Below are 19,974 nucleotides of genomic sequence, written 5' to 3' on the forward strand. Positions count from 1 at the left end.
ATTACAAGTGAACAGTTTAGAAAAGTAAAATGTTATTGCTCTAGCTCATGATTCCCCAAGGAAGATAATAGGAGCTCACTGAAAGAGAGGCATTGGCTGAAGTATTTCAGAACATAGGTTTGGGGGAAACCATGTAGAATGTGTTGTGATCATAAACCATTAGTGAAAGTATTGACAAAAGAAGGAGGAATTAATACACCAGCAAAAATTGCCAGATTTTCAATGAGATTGTAAGATTTTTGATATAAGGACTACTATTTTCTTGGTAAGGACAACATTATTGCCAATATTTTTTCTTGTACGTTTAAACAACTGGAAGAGTGTGACGAAGAAACAGAAAACTATTGGCCCATTGCTTAGGTAGAAGATGGTTTACCAGTAATTAGCAAGGATTAGTGGAAGCGTAAGGGTAGTGAGGATGTAACTGAACAAAATGTGTAGAAGTTTGTTGGGAAAGACTTACCAAGGAATGAGCTTTAAAAATCAACATACGACCATAGTGGAAAACAAAAGCAGAGTTATATGTGGAAAAGGAAGTCTTATTGAGGGGTGGAAGAGTAAAACATTCCAGAGAAAGAATCACAACTCCCAGGAGCAATGATGGAGAGTGCATCATACAATCAAGCTGTGAAGGAAAGAAATCGAAAGAAGATTAAAAGTAAAGGGATGAGTATTGTGCGTGTATGAACCTAAATTACAAATAGTGCTACCTTCTAGTTGAATATTGTCAAGCATAATATGTTGGATCTTTTTTAATATTGTAGGTAGAGGAAGGACGTGTTGTTGATGCTTGAGCATGTGAATGTGACATTTAAACCGAATACTACTGAATAAATGTTTTCATCTTAGCTGCAGAACTCTAGCAGAACAACTTCAAGAAGGGCTGTTGAAGCCACTTTTACTTGTAGAATGATCTCAATGTTTTCCTGAAATGTATTTGTTGACCTTTTGTTATTGAGTTATTACACCATTACAATCCAACAGGCCAGGGACTGATTGGACAAAGCCATTACTGTATAAACAGGAGCAAACTGATAAATAGCTTGTAAATCTTTTGATTTGTCATAGTGATATCAAAGAGCCTCTTTGATAGCCAATATATGAAAGGTATTTCTGCTGGAGACGATGGGTCTGGAAAGAAGGTATTAAGGAATATAGACATACCAGTATGACAAATATTCAGAAAGAAATGATGGCAATGTATTTCGAATATCTTTATTGCTATGGAATACTATGTAGGGCTTATTAGATCACAGTAGCTGTGGCACACTATCCCTCCATGCTAAAGTGACAGTAAATATGAAAGCTACCTTCCAGGAAAGAAGCAGAAAACCTGATTTATACAGGGATTCGAAGGCTGGTGCCATAAGCTTCTATGGATCATGTTTCAACTTCTGAGGCTAAGCAGGTTGTATTACCTGTTAAAAGACCACAAAACCCAATAAAACATTGCAGCCCTGCCAAGTTTCACGTATCACGTGTTAGCCTAGTGCATTTTAAGGCAAGTCCGAACATTACTGCATTAAAAATAATTAACTAGAATTCTTAGTGCCTCTAATTAGACCAATATTGACTGCTCTATTGTTTTTTGTTCTGTATGATCTTGACAGTGTCCAACATGGTGACATTGTGTGGCTGTTCCTATCATTGTTATGAACACGCTGTCCTTTTCTAGTGTGGAAGCTGGCGTACGTAAATAGCGCATCCAGAGCACACATTCCTTCTCGCATTTTTGATGGTCCTAACTTTCCCTGGACATGGTTTCTGACTCCAGGGAGGGGGGAGGAAGGGAGTACATCTCCAAAATCAATTAATGTGATTTTAGCTCACTTGTATGGCATTCGGAACTTTATCTGAATGTTTGATTTGTTTGCTGGGAGCAGTTTGTTATTCCACTTCAACTGTGTTTTGGCTTATTTCCACCTTTGCTGCTTGGCATAATCTGGCAGTTTTATGAGCTTTATATTCTGTTTGATATCAATTTATGCATTTATCAACATAATCTGTTATATTCTGTTCCGGGCGTATGTAAATTAGGCGCCTGGCACTAAAAATCAGCGCTAACGGCACAATGTAACGCACTCTGCTGAATGCTGCGTAGTGTGGCAGAGTTTTTTTGTTACTTCGCAGAGATCTGCGTAGCGGAACAACACAAACTCTGCCAAGGTCTATTCAAGAACCATGCTACAAATCTCAGCAACTGTACACTGTGGTGCAAAATCATACCTGGTTCTCTGGACAGGAAAGCTGTCCAGAGTACTTGCTCTCAAAACTGATGTGTGAACCACCAATTGTGAGGTGATTCACAGTTAGTCATGACTTACCTTGACTCAGGGTATTTTAGTTTGATGATGACATTTGGGACTTTGAGATCAATGGAAAAGCATAAAAAAAAGTCTTGAAGAACTTATCACAAGTTCATTAAACTTCAATCTAATTACTATGAATCTTGATGTGAAGTCTTGCCATTTTCGGTTTTCCCCACTGTTAAAATATCTGACAAAGAACATTGTCAGAGATTACACATGCATGGGTTTCTTATCTTATTCTGATTAAGGTAATGGTGTTCGACCCTTTGGGGTCGGAACTGCATTGCTGGCTTAAGGAAACATGAACTTTTACACTGTGAAACTAGACTAACAGCTCATTTTAGTTAGCTAGTTTATTTGTATTTTGAGTGCATTTGGCATGTTGACTTTTGGGTACACTAATTTTAAAGGATAGACCGTATGGAAGGCACAGCAATAAACAGAAAAATGAAATTAAATGACCACTTAAAAAACAAAGAAAAAGAAAAAGGATAAAGTAAAAACTAGAAAATTCACATCAACCCTGGGTAGGAAGACACTTGTAGACTTGTATGGGAGCTAATGTTTACCAGACTAAAATGATTTATCCTCACATAACTCTGACTAAGGTAAAAAGATGAGAATTACTATTTTCTGCAGTTCTAAACAAACACTTGCAAAACCCTGCTAGATGATCGATTATAGAATATTTATTGAAATGCTTCTAAATTAAATAGCCATGGGAAAGAATATTGAAACAGAGCTGGTGCCACGGTAAACTGAAGCTGAGCGTCAGTGAATAGACTCCTTGGAGTCTTCTTTTGTCACACAATTTTGTGCTTACTTTGGACTTAATCAGGTTTGATCTTTTTGTGCCTTCTTCCTATTGGTGGACACTGCTTTCAAATTTTGATGCTGGCTTTCCCTGTCACTGATTCACTGAGGGTGACTCTACAGCTACCTCCATTACAATGTAGACAAGTACATTTTACGTCAATATTGACCTTGAAAGACTCTGCCTGATTTCAGGAATGGTACAAGATTGTGTTAATCTACAAAAGGAGGGACAAGGGGCAGATGGAGGTCCAGCACACAAGCTCCCCTTTGATAAAGGTATATGCAGAGGTATGCAGTTCCTATAGAAAGGGAAGGCAAAGGGGCCAGAAGTTCAGAAGTGCCTGATGAATCAAGTTAGGGAATGTGATCCATCAGGAGCAAGAACCCTCACACACCCCAAAGGCTGTCATGCTTCATCATCGGGCAGCTCCTCGTTGGGCTGGCACTGCAATGCCCAATGGGCCCCGCAGGGGGGCTTTTTGCCGGAGTTCTTTTTAAACTGCCGAAGTGAAGTGTGAGGTGCTATGTGGAAGTGCTGTGAGTGAGTAGATTGGTGTGTCATGAGTCTAAAAAAATAACTAGAGGGAATCCAAAGCGAGAATTTTATGTATGGATCCCTCGGTTATACTAAAAACAGGTATAGGCCAAAGGTGGATATAATGGCCTAAGTTGGTTCTAAAAACATTAGAACACTCAAAATGTATTTGAGTGTTGGGAACACAGCTCTGGGACGAATTGCACTCAGATATTTGGAACCAACCAAATCTGGTTGACCTAAAAAAACAACTGAAAACAAGCCTCTTTAATCATGGCTTCCATTGTTAGCATGATACCACTAGGGCTATATCTATTCTAACAGGGAAATGACCCTCACTAAGAGCCTCATTATGAGTAACCTTGCAATCCTGATTGCACCGGTAACAGGAGCAGCCTGACCCGTCAGAGTTACGGGATCAACTTGAATCCCATGAATGTGGTATAAGTGAAATCTCTGGGTGAAAATCTGAGGAGAAATGGGGAATCTTTACGGTACTACTGTTAGCTGTATGTCACAATGCTGAGTGCCATAATATCATGTCTGGAGTATCGACTACCACAATATTGTGAAGGTAAGTATATGGAGGTGCGCACAGATTTACCGCCACTAAAATGTACCTATATATATATATATATATATATCTATCTATACTACTATTATAAAGAGATAGTATAGAGCCAGGTAAACTCGATGAGTACACCACCAATCCAAACACCCAAGACATATTTGAAAACCTCAGGGCAAGCAGAAGGACATAGGCTATATAAAAATTAAAAATATACGTTGTTTAAAAAATGTAGAAATAAAAATAAAGTAGTGCCTTGCAAGTAGCGCCGGCCGCGACGTCTGCGTGATGACATCGGGCGCGCGGGGAGGAGCGGCGTTCAGGACCAACAGGAAGAGCGGAGGACATGAGCGCGGGGAGGACTGGCGATCAAGCGGTGAGGAGCAGCGAGAAGCGGAGGAGCAGTGGAGCGGTAAAAGCAGCAGCGCGGGGAGGAGCGGCGGGTGAGGTAAGTGAAGCAGCCAAGAGCCGTGGGTTCGCACCGAGGGACGGGCGGAGGGACGGGCGGGAGCCATGAGTGCACACAAGCCCAAAATGCTGCCCCCAGCCCCCTTCTGCCCTGGGCAACGCCGGTGGGTGAGGTAAGTGAAGCAGCCAAGAGCCGCGGGGGCGCACAGAGAGACGACCGGAGGGACGGGGGGGAGCCATGAGTGCACGCAAGCCTGAAATGCTGCCCCCAGCCCCCTTCTGCCCCGGCTAACGCTGGGGCGGGCTGCTAGTACATATATATATCTTCAAAGTACTATGGATTTAAGCATAGTGAATTTACACTTAAATATATATACTTTCCTTCACAATATTGTGATATTTGATGTCATTGCGGCACAAAAATATTTAAAATTCAATGTTGGAGTGGTATGTGTAACAATCACTTAATTGATTGTTGAGAACTCCATAAACAATGATGTAGAAACATGAAATGCATTTCCAGTGCTCCCCAGAGAACCTCTCAATGGAGTGGCCAGTGTAGCAACTGACTCTTTCCACTTCAGACATAAAAAATCCTTACAGATTCTGAGGGACCATTGCACCAGTGAGGTATGTAATTACAATAACGGGCCAGATACTGAGGCACTCATAAGGAGGTCAGCATGTACAGCTTGAACCCCACTAAAACCCTGGATCGGAATATCATTTGTTTGGACCTTCATGACACAGTTTCACAATGTTGAGGAAGAATCGTGGTAAACTTCATAATTTGCTGTCGACTATGTCACTAGAGCTATAAAGTGGCACATTATAAAAAAATATATATACCCTCTGGCAACAAACATATGAATTGGTTATCTGCTTGGTATTAGATTTTTGTTTTTATTCACTTTCCCAAGTTCCCTTTATTTTCAGTTTTCTCTTCCTTCACTCCTTTCTCGAATCGCTTGTCTTTTGTTTTACCTGTTTATTTTCCACTTCAGCAGGTGGCCCTCTTCTTGAGAACTTATTGCTGTGGTTTTGAAATTGTGCTCCTTGTGAGGCCTTTGCTGGTACTTCTTTGGTATGGCATTAGCCAAGACCTTTTGATTGTACTGAAATAATATGTACACTATACTCAATTAAAGGGGCTTTCAGCCACCTCTTTTCATCCATTGGTCTGTTTTTGAGACATTCACATTTTGCTTCCCCCCAATCCACCATACAGTATGGGGCAATGGTTCAGCTTACTAAAGCCACTGGTTAACTTCACTTTGAGTGAATGCATGTTGCTGTTTCACAATGTGGACATCCACACACAAGGTAGTTCTCTTCAATGCCAGTCTTTGTGTTTTTGCTTTGTAATTATTAATTTAGTATTATCTTTATGTTTAGAGTGTGATGCCATAGCAAGACGCCTTAGAAGTGAGCACAGGGCACATTCCCGCTTTATCAGTACCTGCCTCCTGCCAATACTGTTGTAAATTCTTTTTGGAGACGGCTTTGTTTTTGTGACAGCAGCTCTTTCATTCACAGCATACCATATTGTGTCCCTGGACTCAGTTACACCAATGGTTCTTTAATAAACTTTGCCCAGGAAGAATACCAGACTTTATTGTGTTAATTTGCAACAACTTGTGACATTTTTATCTATACGTAAACGGGATGTAATTTGGGCTTTCGTAGCCAATATCGTATTCTGTGAACCCTCTTTCCTTCCTTCTTTATTTTTTTACTTCTGTCTTACCTTTTTTCTTTTCTTCTTTCTTTCTGCCTTCTTTTCTTCTTTCTTGTCTTTCTTTCCTTCTTTTTTGACATCTTTCATTCTATCTTTAATTCCTTCTTCCTTTTTTGCATTATTTCCTTTTTTGTTCCTACTTTCTTTCTTTCCTTCTATCTGTCTTTCCTTCTTTCCTTTTCTTTCATTCTTTCCACCCTTTGTTCCTTTCTTTCTTTTTTTCTCAATTCCTTCTTTCTTTCTTGTTTTCTTTTTTTCATTTTCTTTGCTGTTTCTTTCCTTTTTCATTTTTTGCTGCCTTTCTTTTTTTTCTTTACTTCTTGACTTTCTTTTCTGCCTTCTTGTTTCCTTCTTCTTTTTTTGCCTTTTCTTTTTTGCTTTCTTCCTTTTCCTCCTTTTCTTCTTTAATTTTTTGTTATGCTTCTTTCTTTTTTACCTTTTTTCCTTTTGATCACCTTTCTTGCCTTCTTTGTTTTCTTTGTACCTTCTTTCTTTTTTTCCTTCTTTCCTTCCTTCCTTCTTTCTTTCTTACCTTGTTTCCTTTTTTCTGCCCTGCTCTATTTCCTTCTTTTTCCTATCGTCCTTACTTTTTTTTACCTTCCTTCTTTTTTTGTTGCCTTCTTTTTTCTTTATATCTTCCCTTCTGTTTTGTATCATTTCATATTTTCTTTCTTTATTTTTTGCCTTTCTTTTTTCCTTTCTTATGTTCTTCTTTCTTCTATTCTCTGTTTTTCTATATTATTGCCTTTTTTCCCATTTTTTCCTGCTCTCTTTCTTTTTGCCTAATTTCCTTCCTTCCTTCGATTCTGCTATTTCTTGTATTGCCTTCCTTCTTTTCTTCTTTCTTTCTTTATTGCCTTCCTTCCCTTTCCTTCTTTCTTCTTTGGTTTCTTTCATTCCTTTTTTCTTTCTATATTTTTATTTCCTTTTTGCATTTTTTCTTGCCTTCTTTCTGTTTTTGCCTTGTTTCCTTTTCTATTCTCTTCTTTCTTTCCTTATTTTCTAATTCCATCTTCTCAGTGTCTTCTGAGAACCAGAAGAGTACAGTCCTTGCAAATGGTTTGAAGGATTCAGTGATCTGAGGTGATCTCCTTCCATCTAAGCATAATATAATGTATCTACCCCGGTTTATGGATGAATGAGTTCAGGAGGTGGAGGATGAAAGGTGCTGCCAAGAAATATTTTGTAATGTCTGGTGGTTTGAAGATGTGTTTATATTGCCAACTAAAACCTCTGAAGTTCCTATATTATACGGTGGAATGTTCTAGTGGGTGATACTACATCAAGGGCTCGGGCCATGACTGTACTCTCTTTGAAATTCTATAAAGCACTTTCACTAAAGTATGCTTCATTCAGTTGGTTGGTAAAAATCTCCATAAAGAAATTTGTGTGGCTACCACACTGTTAAGAATTAGCTCTAAAACCACAACAGTGTTCTTAACGATGCAAGCATAAAAACAGTGTTCACCTAACAAGACTTTTCAGGGATCAGAAAATATCCCTCAAGGTGATTGTTTTGCATGTCCAACAATAATCCCGAAGTAGTTTGCTTTCCTCACTGTTAGCAGCATTTGACCTTGATGGGCATCTGAATATGATCCTAAAAATCCGAAAATCTGCCAAAAATCATACATATGGATATTTTCTTTATGGCAGTTATCTCCTCTTCCCTGACATCATGATCTGCTTTCTTCTAGGCAGTCTGAAAAATCAGATGAATGATAGGAGTACGTGGAATGGAAATTATTGCACCTAACATAATAGACATCACCGCCACAATATCCAACACCGCTGGTGCTGGACTGGCCACATCTTTTCCTGCAAGAATAGACACACTGTCAGATGCATATTTAGGCAGAACTCTGGATTTGTTTAGAGGTAGGGGTGAAGCCACCAATCCCAACATGATGTTAGATGCTGCTTAAAATGGTGCTGACGCACCAGCAGCTGTGGATGGTATATCAGAGGTATTCGACAAGCAACTGAAAATCATAAGGACTGCTCCTTAAACTGCTTTTATTTGATGCTCCGAAGCCTTATAGAATAGAAAACTCATCTGTGTCTTCAATGTTTCCAAAATGGGAATTGAGTCTAAAGAGTAGGTGTATAAATGGCCTTCTCCCTCCCATTTTTGCCCCTTACTCAGGTGGGAGGATGAGGATGGGAATTTGGGCTTCTTGTGATGGTACCTTTTATGGTAAGGAGTTGTCTAACAACCAGATATTTAGATTATAGGCGCTTCAATGCGGCGAACATTTCCCCGCTGTGCGGGCGAATTCTACGCGTGCGCAAATCGAATGGCCCCCAGCCGTCCGACGCACACGCCCACCGTGATGTTAGACGGCCACCGAGGCACGGAAGAGGTTAATGATTCCTTACAGGAGGCCATGGAAAGCCATGTGTTCCTTGAAGTCCATTGGGCTAGGAGGACATATGCTTGGAAAAAAAAGCACAAAAAAAACCTAAAGTGAATGAAAATTGAAAAACCTGCTGGGACATATCTGACGTGTGGGGCACTCTTGCATCAACCAAATCTACTTGTCTTTTAATAACAGCATGTACATTGCAGACTTCATGGAACAGCTGTCCAGTTTCCATGTGTCACCCACCCACTGTTGTGGCTTTCTCAAAGTCAAGTGCTATGTTTAATGGTAAATTCACACTTCATGTTACAACATCCCTCAATGCCCTGACCTCTCTCTCTGCTATGAGGTTTGCATACCACTGATCGACACTATGGCCGAATTGCTGACTGCTGGCCGAATTTGCTGAGACTAAGAAAAACAACCACTGGCCAAGCCAATTGATCTGGAGTTAGCGGACAGCTTTTTCTCTTTCTGAATACTTGTTTTATTCTGTCATGGGTGTTGCCAAACTTTATTGTGGGGGAAGTTACCAGGCACTTGTCAATCTAAGAAGAAAAGAACATTTAAAACAAGACACACTGCCATAGTAATTCCCGCCACTCAAGGATGTGCTCCTTGTGACAGTATGCGGTCATATCAAATAGTATTGGCTAACAGCAGACCTAACAAAAGAGAAGGAAAAGGTTATATTAACCCCTCACTAATCAGAAAGGAAACTGGGAAAAATCTTAACTAGTAAAGTAAAATATGCCTCAGAGACATTAGTGTTGAACAAATACATTAAACGTTAGATCCTTTTGTTCAGAGATTAATTTGAAATGGAGTGAAACAATGAACTGAGGGGATTGGAAAGTGAGCTTACATTTAAATTAATTTGGCCTTCAAAATGACCCAAGGAACCTAATGACACGGGCATATTTACAAAAAGTGACGCATCTGTAGAGATGCGTCACTTTCCCTGCGCCACCCTGAGAAACCCTTACGCCACCATGGATGCGCCATATTTACAATACAGCGGACCATGGCGCAAGCATTGACAGATGCGTCAGAAATTCTGACGCATCTGTTGTCAAAAAAGTCATGCATTGCTGGAGTCGTGTCGCAAGCACGACGCAACTCCAGCAATGCATTGGGAGGCCTATCCTCATTGTGCTGCGTCACTCCTTACGCCTGCTCTAAGCAGGCGAAAGGTTTTGATCCAGTGGCTCCCTAGAAGTGGCGCTGTGAAATCTTGTAGATTTCACTGCATCACTCCAACAAGGCTTTTTTGCGAGGTAACGCTCACCCTGCATACATTTTACCTGATGCAGATATAATGTGACGCAGGGCTTTACAACGTGACGCATATCCCTAGATAAGGCACGTTGTAAATGGGCCGCATTTTTATGCCGCCGCTGCGTCACAAAAAGTGATGCAAAAGCGGTGCAAAAATGATGCAAGGGGATTGTAAATCTGCCCCACAGTGTCGAATTCCAGGGCTGTGGAACATGCATTGGGTACAACAGTGACGTTTTAAAATGAGTGAAGCTATGTGCCTCAAAGAAAATATTCCGCTCATCATTTACTCTTACAAGCTGGAAATAAATACGAATTTTTCCAGCGGTGCTGTTCCTTGTGGTTTAGCTATGCCGTATAAAAAAAGGTAGGTTTCTCATGGGGAAATGCCTAAAACAAGTTACGTTCACTATTTTGTAAACTGCTGTTCTCCCAACTTAAGTAAGGTGAAGCCTTTCCCATTTAGTCATATCTGAAATTGCGATTGGAAGCAAACATATCTTTAAGTTTAGCAAGAAAGGTTAAGACCCAATAATCTCGTCCAATTGGCTATTTTTGTTTCATTTAACATGAGACTTTGCAATACTACCCTATATTCAAGTCTTGCTCTATCGAAACTCGTCTGCATTTAATTAAACTATTCCATGAAACTGTTTTTGTTTTACTCCAGAAATCTAACTTAACCATCCACAAAAGTTTCGATTCAAATACAATGTCCACAATTTCTGAAGCTGATATTTTCATTCCATAGGCAGATGACTGATCTTTGAGTTGTGATGGAGGAAAACAATGGAGATTCTGTCAATATGAAGTGCTGCACTGGGCTAGCCTCAGGGAAGAGGGACATTGACATCTAAGGTGACATTTGCATAGATATTTTGATAAAGATGGTGAAGTATAGCAGCTCCATTAATAAAAATATTAATGTTTTCAACAGCCAATCGTACATTCACATGAGTTTTTAACTAAGAGAATATATTAGTTTACAACATTTAAGAACTACACTGAGCGTGAATTATAGGGAACATTTGGTGGATATGTTAATCTCCTATGTAGAATAAGAAAAACATTGAGAAGACAATGCCAAACTTCGATCGGACTTGCATACAAGGTGGAGCATTTGAGAAATATTCAGCATGAGTCAGAGAAACACACAGGCCGCTCCCTCAGCGTTTACCTTTGTTAACTCCTGTGCATTGGCAAGGTTATCCACGGCGATGGCAAGGAAGACGTTCAGCAGGGTGTCTGGCGAAGTTTAGGAAGTTACCAGAACGAGAAATCGAACTAAATCTAAAAAGAGAACGTTGGTCTAAAATGTCAACAGACTTAAGTAGTGCCAAAAGGCATGGTGGCAGCACAGAATGCAAGCGTGGTGAAAGGTGCTCCAAAACTAGAAGGCTCCTTCTAAAAGTACATTAATGACTTAATAACTGTGATTCTAAAGGGTCCCAGCACTGTCCTCATTTATCTCACCCAGCTAGGGTCAGGAAGGCACCAAGATTCCATTAACAAGTGTTAAATTCAGCCACATGAAGTGATGAACTTACAGCGCCTTGCTCAGGAAGGCAACAACAGCTCAACCTGCAAGTAGAACTTCAAGCGCCTTCCTTGTGACTCCCAGGGCTTCCCCAAAGCTAACCCCCCACCTACTTCACAAGATAGCAGGAACTGCCTTCCCCAGGGTAGAAGTGACATACCTTCCCAGTTAGCGACACACTGCCCCGTGCCCTATTGTGAAGCTTTTGAGGCTAACCACCCCATGCATGCGAGTGCTGTGTATTTTATTTATCCCCAGTGAGGCACTCAGAACTCCAGGAAGGGACATGCAGCCTTCTCCAGTTGGGACTCCCAGTCCCTTCCATTTAGTGAGTCTAAACCCCTACCGTAGTGTGCAGCACTCACGCACAAACTGCCTTTTGTGACACACTACCTCTTTGCCTGCAAGCCAGTTTATCACTCTTCAATGAGGTACTCGTTGCCCCTCAACCAGGAATAGATACATTGCCTCGAACGCGCTGGGATGCCTGGCTTCACCTTGGGGGTGCCCAGTAGGGGGCATCTCACAGGGAAAGCCAGGAAGGGTTCCACAGCGGTATACAGCGCCAGGATGCCTGAAAGGTGATAGTGCGCTTTACAAGTATACATACATTTACATTTACACACACTATTCGCCACTGTGGAGCTCACAGCCCATCCCCATGTATAGACTCACATTCCTTCTCTCGATCTGGACCTCACAAAAGCTCCCCACTTGAAATTCTCTCCAGTGTAAGGGACTCCGAGCCCATGATAAATGTGAGGTTTGCAGCCCAGCCCCACCCCGTGTCACATGAATTCAGGATTACCAGTAAACCACAGAAAACAGGCTCTGAAAAATGATTTTTTGAGAAAGGATACAGTTTCCAAACAAGGTGAGTACAATAAAGTAGATGGAAGACCACATGCCGGACCGGACCCCACCCTGTGAGCGAATCCCATTGTACATCACCTCATTCCAATCCTCCCCGGTCAGAATCTGTGAAAAGAAATAAAGAAAATATCAATCCTTGCACAAGAATAATCCGATGGTTGCAAACCTCCCATCTCTCTACAGCAAATGCCTTAAAAAATGTGGTGGACCCTCCATATTGCTGAGGTTAGAATCAGTGCTTGGTTTGTAACAGAATAAGTGACATGTCCCATACTTTTCAAACCCTTCCGGTGCTATTGAATGTCGGGGTTGTGGAATATCGAGGCTGCTTAGACTTGATTGCACCTCATGCCACTTTTACCCACCACTAGACACTTCCTGTTTATTTACATAATTCTTGCAGGTTCTTCTTCAACCTAGCTACCTACCTTTGCGAATGCGTATCCATCTTTCCCTTCCTACTTCTTTCCCCTTTTTTGTTTTTGTGTCTCTTGCTAAGGACCACAGTTGGTTAAGGAAAAATAAGTGCTGGTCCCTAAAAATCACTGCAACCACCCACATTAAGCAAAGACTGGAATAAGCAGCGGTTACTATGCAATTGCCAGGGCTGGAAAAAATAACATCTATGGTAGCGTCATAGATGGACAAAGGGAACCTCCCTGCATTGCCAAGACTTTGGGAAACAACTGCAACAACAAGATGAATGATGGAATGCTTGCATTAATCTCAGCCACTGGCAATAACTGAAGCTGCATTCCAGTCCATCATTTTTTGCCCACCACGCCAAAGTAGACAAAGGCCCATCTTATGCAAATCAGCACCAACCCTGCTCCTCATGGTAACAGTCCATCCCAAACCTTAAGGTGAGGCCTCCTCCAGAAAGGACCACAAGCAATCCCAGACCCGTTTTGACTTTCTTAGGCCTCATCAGTGTGGTGTAGCTTGGAACATATTGGAACAATGAGCAGCGGAACCACATCGTTTCTTACCCATCACACTTAGAGTATAAACTGCAACAACAACAAGGTGATATATTTAATGCTTAAACTAAGTTCAGCCAATGTCAATCGCTCGAGCCACATTCCAATCCATTGTTTTTCACCCACCATGCCACTCAAGATAGTGGCTGAGATTATTCACGAATTCCATCCATCACCTTATTATTTCTGCAGTTTTCACCCTAATTGCGATGGATTTACCTATCGGTGGGTCCCATCCTCACTGTGACATAGGATTTAAGCTATACCTCACTGATGAGCCCAAAGTACATCGGAACAGGTCTGAGGTTGCTTGTTGTCACTTTTCGGTGGGCCTAACCTGATGGTTCAAGTCAACTGTTCCAGTGAGGAGTTTTTGTGACACTAATTTGCATAAGGTGGGCCTTTGTCACGAGTGGCATGGTGGGTGGAAAACAATGGACTGAAATGCGGCTCAAACTATTCCCAGTGGCTGAGATTAATTCAAGCATTCCATCCATCACTTTGTTGTTGCAGCTTATGCTCTAAGTGCAATGGGTATGCCCAGATGTGGCTCCTGTGCTCACCATGCCATAGGACCAAAGCTATATCTCATTGCTGTAGATAGGTAAGTATGTCGAAACCGGTCTAGGGTTGCTTGTGATCCCTTTTTGAGGGGAACTGCCCTGGCAGTTTGGGGAAGACTGTTCCCATGAGGAGCAGGGTCGGTACTGATTAGCATAAGGCAGACCTTTGTCAAGCTCAATCAATCTAATCTCACTTATAGACTCTTCAGAGATGATACCAAAACTGGAATCTCAATATTTCTCTCAATCTCAATCTCTCCCTCAATCTAAATCTCTCTCCCTCCCCTTCCTCCCTCCCACCCCCATTTGCCTCGAGTGCTTACTGAAATAAAATTCAGGAGAGCTAGAGACAGAGGCAGCAGAAATCAACCTTCAAAATCCAGTCTCCAACAGCTCCAACCCCTGGAGAAATGCCTTAAGGAATATATGGCCAGTCCGGCCCTGTACCATAGCATTTAAAATGGAGATGCAGACCAAACCTTCTCTAATCACACAAAAAATACTGCAACTGCTTTAAACACTTCCTATGGTAAAGAGCCATTTGCCGTCTCTTGGTAATGGACTGATGCAGGGAGAAAATCCAAATGACTTCGCCTTCGGAAGTCTACAGATATGACTATAATTTCCAGGGCAACAACTACAAAGTCACACCAGGCCTGTCAACATTAGGCTGGACTTACAAATTCTGGAGAAGTTTACACTTTAAGGGCCTGCGAATGAAAAATGCTCCCCCTTGGGATAAGCATATTGTTTCGAATTTCAAGGATGTGCTTGGTGCATTAAGGAACGGAGGGTGATGGTGAAGCATGATACCTTATTACTGAAGATATGGCAGTAACCCTGAATTGCAATAGGAATTTTTCTGTGTAGACTAGCAAAGCTCCACTTAACAAACACAAAAAAGTGCTTTTAGACTTAGAATAAAAATCTTCATACACCGAGGCTGCCATATGGTATTGACAGTCCATGTACCAACAATGAACTTGAGGAAATTGCTCCTCGTTTGATTCTTTCTAGTACTATCGCCAATTTATCAGCAGGACTGCATTAACATCATGATTAGGAATTACATTTGTGTGTAATTAAAAAGAAGTAAAACATCTGTCCAGCCCTGGGCAGATGGTATACCCATCAACAAGGAGGTAAGTCATCATTGTCTGTGTCAAAAGCTGTCCCTCTATTTGTCTTGTGAAGTTCTGGAAAAATACCTTACCTGGAACACTGTCATAATGGCTGCAGGAAAAGTGTCAAAGTTGGCAGAGGGAGTCCCATCTCTAAAGTTAAACCTGAAACAAATTAGAAGATAATAGATTAGAAGAAAGAAAGTTTAGGTTTAGGAGTTATTTTCCAAAACTTCACCACTTAGGCTAAAATGTTCCAAATATTATGGATTATAAATCCACAATCCCTTGCAGGGTGAACCACAAAAAGCCACTAAACTAATCTGTGCTTAACCCTGGGTAGCTTGGCACAAAACTCAGTCATGCTTAACTTAGAGGCAATGTGTAAAGTATTTATGCAGCACACAAACAGTAATACAGTGAAAACGCAACAAAAGAAAAAATCCCATATAAATGTAGAAAAATAGAGTAAGTTTGATACATTATTTGACACCAAAACAACAAAAATCCAATCAGTAGAACTGGAGTTTCAAACTTTAAAATGTTTTTAATAAAAACTAGCACCTAAATGATCAAAGCGCCAACCGTGGACATCTAGTCATGCGAGACCATGTCAATGTTGAAAAAGATGGCTGACCGCGATGGAGCATGGTTGAGCCTAGCCAGCGCTAACCTTTGGACTTAGATTCTGAGAAAAAATGTCAGAGAAGGTAAAGTTCAATGGGGCAAGGCTGTAGGAGGGGTCCGAAGAGGATGCTGGATGGTCTTGGGTCGAAGCACAGTGAAGATTTCAATGTTTGGACTTAGTTGTCGATAAGGAAGTTGAAAATCTACAGTGAGACAAGGCAGAGGGCTGTAACCGAGGATAATTCCACAAGGTGGGATTCCCCTTTGGCGAAGGACTGCTGAAGAGGTTTTGCTGCTGCAGAGAAGAACATAGTGGGAGGAGCGGCAAAGTCAATCCTATAGGTGAGGAACCTTGGGCGCATAGGCGAGAAGGTTGTTCCCAGTCTCCTCCTGGTTCTCAGAGCACTTTTGAGACAAGATAAGCCTTAGTCCTCAGTTTTATATTGTGGTTATCCTGGCACCTTTAGCACCACTTCTAAGGGTACAGGATTGGAGGGGCACCACTGAGAGGGTCAGGACTCGTGTAGGCTGGGTGCAGGTTCAAAATGGAGGAAGCTTTGTGTGTCCCTGTGACTCTGAGCAGGAGGCGAGCAAACCAGCCCTTGTGAGTCACACTGGAGGTCCTAGGACAGTTGAAGAACCAGTCCTTGTACCCAGGTAGAAGACATCTTAACAGCAGAGCAACAAGGTAGCAACCCGGCAAGGCAGAGCAGCATTTCATCAGAGTGGCAGTAATCCCAGCAGCACAGCAGTCCTTCTTCCTGGCAGAGGATCGACACGTCCAAAAGTGAACTGAAGAGTTGGAGTCTGAGGTCCCCTTTTTATACCCTGGTGTCCTTGTCTGGAAGCTCGGAGAAACTTCTAGACAGTGGCTTTGAAGTGCATGAAATATTCTGCCTCCCCTGCCCTGGCTCTAAACTGGCCGTAGTGACAATGTGGGGTCATTTAGTTGTTTGTGTGGATGTAGAGAACACCCTATTCAGTTGCAAGTGGGGCTGGGCTCAGCTCCTCCCTCCATCCTGCCACCAAATGGTCCATTGAGGCACACCTAATCCCTCTATTGTGTGGCTGTTGTGGGAGTAATTCACAAGTCTATCAGTTGCACCCAGTCATGTTACCCAAGACAACAGGCACCAAAGGGCTAAGGGAAGAAACATTTCAACTTTCTTAAAGGGCATTTTCAAAATTGTAATGAAAAATCTGACTTTACCATTAAAGAGGGTGTATCATTACAATTTCATTAAAAAAAATTATATAGCTACCTGCTCCCAATTGGAAATTACAGCTTATTAAATGTAATAAGGCATCTCCAATGTTATATTATGGGTGGGGTAGGCGTCACAGTACTGAAAAACTAATTTAGGAGTTTTTCACTACCAGGACATGTACACCTGAAAAATACATGTCTAACCTTTTAATTACACAGCACCCTGCTTTAGAATCTACAGAATGCCTACATTAGGGGGGGCTTATGTGCAATAAAAGGGGAGTTTAAGGCTTGTCAAGGGGGTTTTGATGCCAGCTCGACATGGCAGTTTAACACTGCATTCAGGTAGCAATGGCAGGCCTGTGACATGTTCTAAAGGGTTACCTAAGTGTGTGGCGCAATAAGTGCTGCAGGTCCCCTAGTAGCATTTATTTACAGGCCCTGTGCATATAGTATCCGACTCTACAAGGGACCTACTGGAAAATAAATATATGCCAATTGGGTATAAGACAATTTAACCATGTTTTAGGGAGCGAGCACAAGCAATTTAGCACTGGGTAGCAGTGGTAGAGTGTAGAGTCCTAAGGCCAACAAAAATGAATTCAGCAAAAAGTGGAGGGAAAAAGGAAAAAAGTTTGGGGAAGACCCTGCAGAGAGGGCCAGGTCCAATAGGCTTTCATAGAGTGCATCTATCGTTTAGACCAGATTCTAAATCTGGTAACTCACTGCTATAAAGTAGCAACACAAAACTAATTACTCTCTATTTACTGTCATAAAGGCCTTCCACAGCAGGCTGCCAAGGCTTATAGCTGCTTGTCTGCTTTGACTGAAAGTAGAAAGCACAGCTGCAGGAGAGGGAAGGAAAGTAGGACAGGTGGTTGGGGTTGGTTAAGTGTGGCACGTTTTCCACATTTGGTTCAGTAAAGAGCGGCCATATTATGTATGGCCCCCCCAATTTCACCTCTGCTTCTGCGCAGCAGTTGAGAGCAGGGGCATATGATTTTGGGAGCCATACATAGCATAACATTATAGATGGGTAAAAAGTGAATTACAGGTTGTTTTTCACCTCTGGGTTCTGAGTGACATCATAGAAAACTTGAGTTTAGCTCTTGTCTATTTGATGTCACGTTAGAACCTCTCGGTGAAAAACATTCACTGTTATCCATTAAGAATTTTATATGCCTTGCTTTTGAAAAAGTAACGTGATTAATAACCTTGAGTGAAGCCCTGGCAATGTTCCTATCTGGGACTCTGTTTAATATGCAATGTTATTCCCTAACCCTGCATGAGCAACAATGGTTGTCCTGAAATGAGGCTCTTTGAAACAAACATATGACTAATATGCTGCAATTTATAGAACGTCTTAATCTAGGCTCTTTCAGAGGGTGTTTTTCTTACACTGACGATGTGCTGCTGCAAGGAATTCGGGTTTCTGGGGACTCTCTTTATGAAACCTATCAGCTAAACTGATGGAAGCGAGAATGTCATGGAATGGATCTTCTTCATAGATAATGTTACAATAAGTGTACATTGCAACATATTAACTACTCTACCGTATTTTTGAATTGCAGATGTTCGTTCACATGTGAATGAGTCAGTAATATGGAAATTGTGCCATTACTTGCCTGCTTTAACCCCTTCCCTGTGGGGGGTTTTCACCTCCTGTGCAGGGGGAAGGGGGCCGCGCGCGGCCTGGCTGGTGATGAGCTCACCTCGTCATGAGGCACAGCAGAGCTGCACTCATGACGAGTTGAGCTCGTCACGACCACACCTGTTTTTCGAACGTTTAGCACAGCGGGGGAATTGATCCCCGCGTGCGAACGTTCCAACGGCCGTGACAAGCTCAGCTCGTCATGAGTGCAGCTCAACCGTGCCCCATGACGGGCTCAGCTCGTCATTAGCACGCAACGGGTTAATAAGTATTTATAAGTGAGGAGTGATATAATTATGCTTCCTGCTGGACACCCCTGCTGCCAAGGTAAGAACTTGTGATTTGTCACTGTACAGCCACGTTTGCACGACCTAGGAGCATAACCTATCTGGCAAAGGAGTAAGGCACACCAGGCACTGGAAGCATATGCTGGCTTGCCTTTTGTAATGCATTTTGGAAGTTGTAGTGCTGCATTTTTGGTAGGAACAACACAGCTACTAGCCCCAGAATGGAAAGAAAAACCAAAAGCGGAATTAGCTATTAAAATCAGGAGCAGATTAGAGGTAAGTGGAGACCCACAGAATGTAAGGCATCACATTTGATAAAGTGTACTGTTAAAGGATACAACTAATGCTGACACTGAGGCCTTGCATGGTAGGGAAGAATCCCACTGATTCCTGTACATGATTTCCATTACTTACCTGCCCCCATACAGCTGCATCCCCAGGAGGGCAAATACTACAATGAAGAGGAAAAGAAGAAAAAGCAGACTGATGATGGACTTCATTGAATTCATCAAGGACACCACCAGATTCCTCAGGGAGGCCCAGTACCTAAAAAAGTCAGAAAATGGTTACTGTTGGGATCTTAGACCATAGGTTGTGTGTTTTACTATCAACAACAGACAAAAGTAGATATGGGAGAAATTCGAGTAGAGGGTAAGAAAGCACATATGCAGTGTCCATCAGCAATTCTTTGTTTGGTAAAGAAAAGAATGAACCAGTGATGAGGGATGACAAATGAGAAAGGCAGGGCACAAAGGAAATCTGATCTGTTAAAAGGGAGGGAACGGAGTTGAGATTGTACCTGCATTGATTGATGTCAGCGAACTACAGGCATTTTTGTTGAAGGGGTGGAGCTTGCATGTGTGATGTTGAACAACAGTGGATTTCTGTGTCAGTGTTGGAGTAAAATGTGTTATAGAAATCGTTTTTAAAGGCAGTTGTACATTTTCGAGTGCTATGATTCTGCACAGGTTTCATTCTTTTTTTTCTTGCTCCCTTCTCCCTATGTAGGGGTAGGGGAAACCACTCCCTTGACCTGAAGTTGAATATATTTAGGTGTTGGATGGAATGCTTGAATTAATCTCAGCGACTAACAATCACTCAGACTGTTACCAA

General features: G+C 41.8%; 1 protein-coding gene across 1 annotated transcript in view; it reads right to left on the bottom strand.

Annotated features, from left to right (window-relative positions):
- Window positions 1-19,974, bottom strand: part of CACNA1E (calcium voltage-gated channel subunit alpha1 E) — a 1,292,345-nt gene that overhangs the window by 550,506 nt on the left and 721,865 nt on the right. Inside the window, exons 13-16 of the mRNA XM_078643465.1 lie at window positions 19,276-19,407; window positions 15,182-15,254; window positions 12,413-12,530; window positions 11,193-11,260 (exon numbers count right to left, since the gene is read on the bottom strand). Of these exons, the coding sequence (XP_078499591.1) occupies window positions 11,193-11,260; window positions 12,413-12,530; window positions 15,182-15,254; window positions 19,276-19,407 (391 nt within the window). The remainder of the gene's footprint in view (window positions 1-11,192; window positions 11,261-12,412; window positions 12,531-15,181; window positions 15,255-19,275; window positions 19,408-19,974) is intronic.

The sequence above is a fragment of the Lissotriton helveticus genome, chromosome 1_1 (assembly GCF_964261635.1).
Source record: "Lissotriton helveticus chromosome 1_1, aLisHel1.1, whole genome shotgun sequence".
NCBI lineage: Eukaryota > Metazoa > Chordata > Amphibia > Caudata > Salamandridae > Lissotriton > Lissotriton helveticus.